General features: G+C 48.1%; 1 protein-coding gene across 1 annotated transcript in view; it reads left to right on the top strand.

Annotated features, from left to right (window-relative positions):
* The first annotated feature begins 7,884 nt into the window (after positions 1-7,884).
* The window catches only part of LOC107115646 (transcription initiation protein SPT3 homolog), a 109,537-nt gene continuing 107,785 nt past the window's right edge, over positions 7,885-9,636 (top strand). The window contains exon 1 of the mRNA XM_015417392.1: positions 7,885-7,944. Within this exon, the coding sequence (XP_015272878.1) occupies positions 7,885-7,944 (60 nt within the window). The remainder of the gene's footprint in view (positions 7,945-9,636) is intronic.

Here is a 9,636-nt window from a genome sequence, read left to right as displayed (position 1 = left end):
GAGACAGAAGTAGCCAGGCAGCCCTCCATCGTGCCAAGATCTCAACCACACTTGTTTCCTCCAAACAGCTCTTATAATAACAAATAATTGCGCGTTGTCCAGTTGCAACCAACTCATGGCGACCCCATCCAAGGGGCGTTCCAGGCTAGAGTTGAGCAGTGGTGGTTTGCCGTTGCCTTCCACCGCATAGCAACCCCGGTTGTCCTTCGTGGTGTCCCATCCAAATGCTCACTATGGTTGACCCAGCTTAGTTTCCAGGGCTATTCAGGCTGCCAAAGAACTCTTACTGTGTTTGGTGTAGCGGTTAAGTGCGCGGACTCTAATCTGGGAGAACCAGGTTTGATTCCCTACTCCTCCACTTGCACCTGGCTGGATGACCTTGGGCAAGCCGTAGTTCTGGTCAGAGCTGTTCTCTCAAGGGCAGCTCTGGAAAGAGCTCTCTATGCTCCACCTACCTGACAGGGTGTCTGTTGTGGGGAGGGGAAGGGAAAGGAGTTTGTAAGCCGCTCTGAGACTCCGAGTGAAGGGCAGGGTATAAATCCAATCTCCTCCTCCTCCTCCTCCTCCTCTTCTTCTCCTTCTTCTCCTTCTTCTTCTTCTGTTACATCATTTGTTGTTCAGCCCCTGTCTATCAGTTTGAACTCTACCTTCCGTTCCAGTCTATTCAGAAAAGTGTGCCTTGCACAGGAGAGCTCATACCTTGAATAAACCTTTGTTGGTCTTAAAGGTGCCATTGGACTCCAAATTGGTTCTATTGCTTCAGACCAACACGGCTGACCCCCCTGGATGTGTTTTATCTGTGTTTTTTAAATTGCTGTTAAGACACTCTGGGTGCCAGATTTTGGCTAAAAATGGGAGGTAACACTTCTGCGGCCTTTGCCGACTTTCAGATTTCAGAAAGGTTCCTTGGTTGTTTTCAGAATTGCTACTTCTAGTGCGGGGTAGAGTAGTTTCAGAGATATTTGGAAGGAGGCAGGATAATTATCGAGCAAGCGACTTTACAGCTTTCTTCTCGGTTTCTGGTTTGCACAGGTTTGTTTTTCAGTGGGTTTCACTTTGCATTTCAGCTTTGAACAAACCCTCAAAATTAGTATTCTCCAACCTCACCCCTAACAACCGTTTTGTCCCAACTCGGGAACTTCTGTCACAGATGCTTGGAGTTGCAATTCTATGGGGTGAGAAGGGCTCACCAAAACAAGGAAGGGATTGAGTAAATATTTCCAGGAGACTTGGTTTGTGTGGGAATTTTCAGTAAAACAGAAACAAAAGCCTGCTGGTTTGAAAATAGTTATCCGTGAAGTGCTCGGAAAAACCTAGCCTTCGATCAGTTAGGAATTGTGATAGGAGGATCAGATCCTTGGGTCCATTTCAGATTGGGGGAAAGGAGCTAGGGAGAGGGGGGCTCAAGCCCCTTTTTCACATGCATCATGGTCTCGATCTGATTTGGGCCCCCACACACCTGAGACACATGGAATTTCGGAAGCCCTCTTGGCAGCCACAAGGACTTTGTCACATGTGTGCATTGGTGTCACGGACTGGGCTTGGGCTGAGAGGTGAGAGTCAAGTCCAGTCCGAGGTCGTTGTCAGGAGAGTCAGAGTGAGAGCCAAATCGCGAGTCCGAAAGGGGTCGTCGAAAGCAGGAAACCAGGAATCCGAGCCAGAGTAGGGGTCCAAGAGCAGGAGCCGAGGGTGGATGTGAGGTCAGCACGTTGCTTCCACGAGACCCCAGTCTCGAGTGGGAATTATATAGGCCTCTGGCCGGGCTTCCCATGGTGGCAGCGCTGCACCTGCTAGTACTCAGGACTCGGTGTGCACCTTCCCTGCCATCATGCATCTCAGGGGCAGGTGGCTAAGTCTCTGTGGAGCCGCTCCCTCAGCCGAACCACCTGCAGAGGTGAGTCTGGCGGGCTCCCCGGTTGCACCTGTACCTCCTCAGCTGCTGCAGGGCCAGGTGTGGGGTTTTCAGGCTCAGGTGCAGGCAGCGGTGAGCTGTTAACTCCTGAGGAGTCAGGGGGGCCAACTTCTGGCTCTGGCAATGCCAGCACCTCTGGTCGCGGTGCCAACTCAGGCGGGGACTCAGTGCTGCCATCGCTCACGACAGTTGGCTGATAGGTTTGATTTGAAAGTGCGGCAAAGAGCTGTTTTCACAGGCTTAGCATCTGACTTAAGATGCAGCACAGCCTGTGCAAAGTTGATGCCGTTACTCATGAGCATCTTCACCTGGTATGCAGAAGGGCTACGGGCGGCAGGCAAAACCCAGCAGGCATCGCTGTTTTGCTTGCGCCGAAGCAAGGTTTGTAGGAGGCCCTGAGCCCAGGTAAAGTGACTCTCCCCCATCAGGCCCAAGTCAGGTGATTTAGCAGTTGAACTAGGAGAACTAGAAGGGCCCATGGCTCAGGGGTAGAGCATTTGCTTGGCATGCAGAAGGTCCAGAGTCCAGTCCCTGGCATATCCAGTTTAAAGAACCTGACGGCAGGTAGTCCAAAAGACGTTTGCATAAGACCCTGGAGAGCCGCTGCCAGTCTGAGTAGACGGTACTGAGCTTGATGAACCAGTGGCCTGATTGAATCGGTAGAAAGCAGCTTCATCCGTTCATGTGTGTTCAACATCAGCAGGGTAAGGGAGCCAAGGGTTCAGCCACCTACGGCCATTTTTAAAGCCGAATTGCGTCAGGGCCATGCCAGGAATGGGAAACTGAGGTCCCATCCTTCTGTCACTGCAGAGTTTTGCATACAGCTTACATACTGAAACTGTCCTCCCTGTTTTACATACAGCTTTGGAAGGGGGGGAGAAATGGGCCCTTTAATTCAACGATTGCTTATTGGTGTGGTGAGCCAGTTTGGCGTAGTGGTTAAGAGCGACAGACTCTAATCTGGAGGACCGGGTCCGATTCAACACTCTTCCTCCACATGAAGCCAGTTGGGTCAGTCACAGCTCTCTCAGAGCTCTCTCAGCCCCACCTGCCTCACAGGGTGGCTGTTATAGGGAGAGGGAAGGGAGGGTAATTGTAAGCCACTCTGAGACTCCTCCAGGTAGAGAAAAGTGAGGTATAAAATCAACTCGTCTTTCTCCTCCTCCTCCTTCAACCAGGGGTGTTGATGGAATGATCAGAGTAACAAAGTGGCCTTCACTGTGGACACTGGCAGTAACAGAAGAGCACTGGAATGATGTGAAACGGTGATTAATGGAGGAGCCGCTAAGCATCAGCCCAGAACTGGAACTAGAAATCTGATGTATTTATTATTTGTTTATCAAATTTATATCCCACTCCTCTCCCCCAAACGGGACTCGGGGCACTTAACAGCATATAAAACACACCCGATTAAAAAACAGTACAAAAGATACAATAAATAATATATTTAAAAAATCAAATGATTAAAGAAATGTATCCTGGTTAAAATTGATCTGCTATCAAGCAGGGTAGGACGCGTGGACGGTGAAAACGCAGCTGAAACGGAATTTGCCAACTGCCGGGCGGATCCCCATCACCCAAAGGCCACCCGAAAAAAGAGTGGCCTTGCGTGCTCCGTGGACCCCGGGGAGGTTGAATGAGACTGGCTTTCTCCCCGTACTTCTCACAGCCAGCACATGAATATTGAGACATGCAGACAGCTAGATAAGGGGGAAAGGGGGGGGAAGTATTAAGAACAATCAGTATGAGTCTCTTCTAGTGCGGACAGATCAGGCCTTGGTGGTCATCATGTTTGATGGTTTCAGGGTTGAAATGGAAAAGAAAGATGGACAGTGGATCTGTAATCCACACTTTACCAAAATTGATATTAAGGAGGAAAGGCCAATTCGGGGAGAAGGACATGGCTCTGTTCCGTATGGCGCACTTCGTACTGCACTCTGCAGGCTTTAACACTGCAGGAATTTTAGCTTTAAATTGATTCATGGGCACACAACTCAAGCGATCTCTTTCGTATTGCAAAATATAAATTAATCATTTATTTAAAATGCATGTGTCCTCCCTGTCTCTAGGGACTTAAGGCTTTTAACAAGGTGCCTCAGATACAAATTACAATGAAATAGAGACCATTTACAGAGGCCTGTAAAATGGAGCTGTTCCTCCGGGCTTTCGGTCGAGTGATTACTGCACTGATGATTTAACATCAGGAATCAGCAGCGTAGATAAGGTTTACAGTATTTACCTATCAGAGGAAGGCTGTCGACAGAAAGAATGGAATCTTGGGGGGAAAGGGGGGGGAAGTATTAAGAACAGCCAGTATGAGTCTCTTCTAGTGTGGTCAGATCGGGCCTTGGTGGTCATCATGTTTGATGGATTCAGGGTTGAAATGGGAAAGGAAGATGGACAGTGGATCTGTAATCCACACTTTACCAAACTTTATATTAAGGAGGAAAGGCCGATTCATGATAGGGAGGAAAAGGCTTATTTATGTACGGGGAGAAGGACATGGCTCTGTTCCGTATGGCACACTCCGTACTGCGCTCTGCAAGCTTTAACACTGCAGGAATTTTAGCTTTAAATTGATTCATGGGCACACAACTCAAGCGATCTCTTTCGTATTGCAAAATATAAATTAATCATTTATTTAAAATGCATGTGTCCTCCCTGTCTCTAGGGACTTAAGGCTTTTAACAAGGTGCCTCAGATACAAATTACAATGAAATAGAGACCATTTACAGAGGCCTGTAAAATGGAGCTGTTCCTCCGGGCTTTCGGTCGAGGCAGCGGACATCCAAAATCCATCTCTGGCCTCCCCTACTGAAAGCGCAGACTCTGTGATCAGCCTAAACTGAGCATAGCAACACCAAGCTTGATTGCTGTTTCTATTGCTGTTTTATTAAATCATTGTTTTAATTAACTATTGTTGCTGAGACTATGTGACCTGCCCTGAGCCCGATCGCGGGGAGGGCGGGATAAAAACCAAATTAAATAAAACATAAAGTAAAATAAATATTAGAAGAAGAGAAGAAGAGATGAGATTTATACCCCACCCTTCACTACCCAAAGGAGTCTCAGAGCGGCTTACAAGCTCCTTTTCCTTCCCCTCACCACAATAGACACCCTGTAAGGTAGGTGGGGCTGAGAGAGCAGTGACAGAAACAGCTCTTTTTCAAGGACACTTCTGACAGAACTAATGGCTTGCCCAAGGTCATCCAGCAGCTGCAAGTGGAGGAGTGGGGAATCAAACTCAGTTCTCCCAGATTAGAGTCCACGCTCCTAACCACTACACCAAACTGGCTCTCAGAGAAGAGGAGGAGGAGGAGATTGGATTTATACCCCACCCTTCACTACCCAAAGGTGTCTCAGAGCGGCTTACAATCTCCTTTCCCTTCCCCTCCCCACAACAGACACCCTGTGAGGTAGGCGGGGGTGAGAGAGCTCTTGACAGAAACTGCCCTTTTTCAAGAACAGCTGTGCCAGAACTATGGCTTGCCCAAGGTCATCCAGCCAGGTGCAAGTGGAGGAGTGGGGGAATCAAACCCGGCTCTCCCAGATTAGAGTCCACACATTTAACCACTACACCAAACTGGTATGCAATATCATACCGCCACTAGCACTTTTTCCTGTTATGTATATGATTTTTAAAATGTCTACAATTTGTGTTTTAATGGATGTTAACCTTTTAATGTAAGCCGCCCTGAGCCAGGCGCAGTGGGGAGGGCGGGATATAAATTGAATTAAATAAATAAATAAATGAAAACATCTTTCAAAAGTGTTTAGGGGGAAAAGCTAAAATACATATAAAACAGATAAAATACATGATAAAACAGATAAAATACATGGCGGTGCTGGAAAGGGGCATCAGAGTCACAGCTGAGTTATGGCGACCCCTGTAGGGTTTTCAAGGCTCAGCTCAGAGGTGATTGGCCATTATCTGCCTCTGCATAGCAACCCTGGACTTCCTTGGGGTCTCCCATCCAAGGACCAACCAGGGCTGACCCTGCTGAGCTTCCGAGATCTGATGAGATCGGGCAGGGGTCATTTCGTAGAAAAAGAGCTAGGGGAACTCATTAGCATAACTCATTAGCATATGCCACACCCCCTGACATCAGGGGCCCGGCGGTGGACCTGCAAGGCCAGCGGGAGTGCGAGGAAGCCCCACCAAGGCCCTCCCTGGCCCCAGGCAGGCAGGGGTGGGGAGAGGTGGGGAGGAAGCAACTTACCCTCCCTCTTCTCCTGCCTCCTCCTGGCTGAATGAGGGCCAGAAGCGGGGCGGCCGGAAGCAGGGGGCGGGGCTTCGTCATGTGCCCCACCCCCTGCACCTCACCCAGGGGAACTGCGATCCCCCGAGATCCCCCCCGAAATGACCTCTGAGATCGGGCTATCTCAGGCTATCAAGGTCAGGGTGTTAAAATACATACAAAACGTAAAACCTTGTTTCAGAAGGTGGGGTCATTGAGAGAATGCCAAATGAAATAAAAGAGTCTTCACCCACTGGTGGAAGAGGGCAACAGAAGAAGGTTTGCTTCTTTTTATGATGCAGAAGAGCTACATAACAAAAAATGAGGGTGTGTTGTTGTTTTTTGCATAGAGGTGAATGGTCTAGAAGAGGTTAATCTTATTGTTACTTCCCTTTCAACACCTAGTCTATAAATATAACTCTGGGAGAACCGGAGATTAGGATATTATGAGTATCATTGTGGAAAATATTTCTGGTAAAAGAGAAATCCTAAAATTGGGGAGGGGGTGAGAATTCAGTAGAGGAGGATTTCACAGGCAACCTTTTCTCTAAGAACGCATCCTTCCATTCGTTACTTGTGCCTTATGAGGCATATGAGTTTGCTCAGATTTTCTTTAAATTGACCGCTTTCCAGATTCCTGACACACAAAAGTCACAAGGGAACCACAGCAGGAAAAAGAAGCAGGGAAAGCAGATAAAGCAGGAACGCTCTGGAAAAGGGGAAATGCTAAATATGCTCTAACTGCAGCACTTGCCTCAGAACCAATACATTTGATGTATCTGAACATACTACCCGGGGGGGGGGGGAACTTGCCATTCTTTTGATGGCATGCCCCCCCACCCCACCGCAAAAGTCACAGCTGGTTCTTAGAACTAGCATGGTGTAGTGGTTAAGAGCAGCAGACTCGAATCTGGAGAACCAGGTTTGATTCTCCACTCCTCCACGTGCAGCTGCTTGTGTGTCACGAGTCCTCTCAGAGCTGTTCTCAATAGAGCAGTTCTCTCAGAGCTCTCTCAGCCCCACCCACTTCACGCACAGGGTGTCTGTTGTGGGGAGGGGAAGGGAAAGGGGTTTGTAGGCCACTCTGAGACTCCTTTGGGTACCGAAGGGAGGGTTATAGATCCAATCTCCTCCTCTTCCTCCCCCCCATTTACTTTTCTTTCATTCTTCTTGTAATTATATGCCCAAATTGCTATTTAACCCACTGGCCATGACAACTCATGTAATTTTGTTCACAGATACCAATGCATCAGAATACCAGGAAAATGGGTTGCATCCAAAGCATCACCAGCAGAGTGGCAGGAGACTTCCACCACTCACTCCTTTTCCTGGAGCCCATTGAGCCCCCCCCCGGTCAATTTTACTTGGGGGGGGGCAAAGTACCATCAGGAAAATATGGGGGAGGGGGTAAGAGCAATGCAGACTTCTTTAAAATGCTGCTTTAGCCGCAGCTACCATCAGAAAGATTTGTGCTGTGTGACTGAAGGCGAGCTGTGGCTGCCATTTTGTGGCTGGCTCCACCTCCTGCGGCAGTTATCTGTTGGCAGCCATTTTGTGGCTGTGCCCACCATGCTATTTTGGAATTCCAAATGTGCCCACAGGCTCAAAAAAGATTTGTGACCCCAGCCTTAACTGTTACAGAACTTCATACTATGATAGCAAAGGAAGAATAGGCATTCCAGTGATCATTCTAAGCTAGGATGGAGAGAGATGCTGAGATCACATCCTACCCTCATGAAACGAGAAGACAGCCAGAAGGAAGTCCCTGAGAATGGCATTCTGGGAAGATACAGGGTAAGGAAGGAGCATTTGGGCGTCGGAGACTGGGGGAATAGTGCCATGTCACAGTGCCACTCCAGGAATCCCCGCAATCTCTATGGTTTCACTGAGGCCCCCCCACTGCTCTGGCCCTGTCTTTGCTCAATAGAGCAGCATGTGCAAAATACGGGGACAACATCTTGGGACACTCTAGGAATTCCCCTAATCTCTACGGTTTTACTCATACCCGATAATAGAGCAGCATGTGCAAAATACGGGGACTCTAGGAATTCCCCTTATCTCTACGGTTTTACTCATACCCGAGAAGGTATTTTTGGGTACATTTTTGCTTGGGAAGATCCGAATGCACACCCCGAATTTTTGGTTGTCAAGTTGCAGTCAGCTCACAGCAACTCCTTAGAGTTTTCAAGGCAAGAGTCATTCAGAGGTGACTTGCTGTTGCCTTCCTCTGCATAGCAGCCCTGGACCTCCTTGATGGTCTCCCATCCAAATACTGACCAGGGCCGACCCTGCTTAGCTTCCGAGATCTGATGAGATTGAGCTAGCCTTGTCCACCCAGGTCAGGGCTCTAGTCTGCTACTGGCAGTGTACCCAAACCGTGCTAGATTATCCCGTCAAATTAAAGAATGAGGCCTGTGTTAAAAGCGGTTCTCTTAAAAAAAAACACCACCACCCCTCTGTCTTGGAACAGAAGTTCCTAATGAAGAAATACCGCGTTCCCAAACAGCAACGGAAATCTCTTTCATCCAGGTGACTTATTCCGACAGAAAGCTAAAGACCTTTTCATACCCCATTATAAAAACATCTTTTTGGATGGGATCATGCGGAACAAATGGGAAGGGCATCGACGAATCTCGTTGAGAACCTTGGGCCTCGATGCACTGAGTGATGTGAGACCGTACCAACAGCTTAGCCAAAGGGGGGGGGGAGAGTCTCAATATGGTGCCATGCATTCCAGGTGCTTAAATAGCTGCATCATGCGGTTTAAAGATAGTCTTTGCACCAAAGATGCAATAGGGCAGGGGTGGCCAAGCTCGCTTAATGCAAGAGCCACATAGAATAAATGTCAGATGTCTGAAAGCCGCAAAACATGAACAAATACCACACACACATTTTTACTGGAAAAATATGTAAAATTACTTTTTATTAACACTAAATTAACATTACTTCTTCACCCAAAGAGTGATTAACACATGGAATTCACTGCCACAGGAGGTGGTGGCAGCTACAAGCACGGACGGCTTCAAAAGGGAATTAGATAAGCATATGGAGCAGAGGTCCATCAGTGGCTATTAGCCACAAGGTATAGATAGGGACTCTGGGGCAAGGGATGCTCTGTATTCTTGGTGCTTTGGGGGGGGTCAACCGTGGGAGGGCTTCTAATGTCCTGGCCCCACTGGTGGACCTCCTGATGGCACCTGGTATTTCTGGCCACTGTGTGACACAGAGTGTTGCACTGGGTGAACCACTGGCCTGATCCAACATTGGCGTCTCTTATGTTCTTATGTAAATGAGACTGCCAAAAATAAAAACAAAAGGTAAGAACAGATATTGATAATGATATTTATTTGTCCAGTGGTATTTATTTGTTTGCTAATTATATTTATTTGTCAGAGAGAGGGAGAGAAGGCAGCTTTAACTTTAAATGTGTTCTCCAACCCCCCTCCCCCCCATGCCAGCCAGCGTTGGTTTGAGGAAGGGGTTTAT

This window comes from Gekko japonicus, unplaced genomic scaffold (genome assembly GCF_001447785.1).
Source record: "Gekko japonicus isolate JY-2015 unplaced genomic scaffold, Gekko_japonicus_V1.1 scaffold2368, whole genome shotgun sequence".
NCBI classification, from domain to species: domain Eukaryota; kingdom Metazoa; phylum Chordata; class Lepidosauria; order Squamata; family Gekkonidae; genus Gekko; species Gekko japonicus.
Note: the sequence above shows the minus strand (reverse complement) of the source record. Positions and strands in the feature narration are given on the sequence as shown.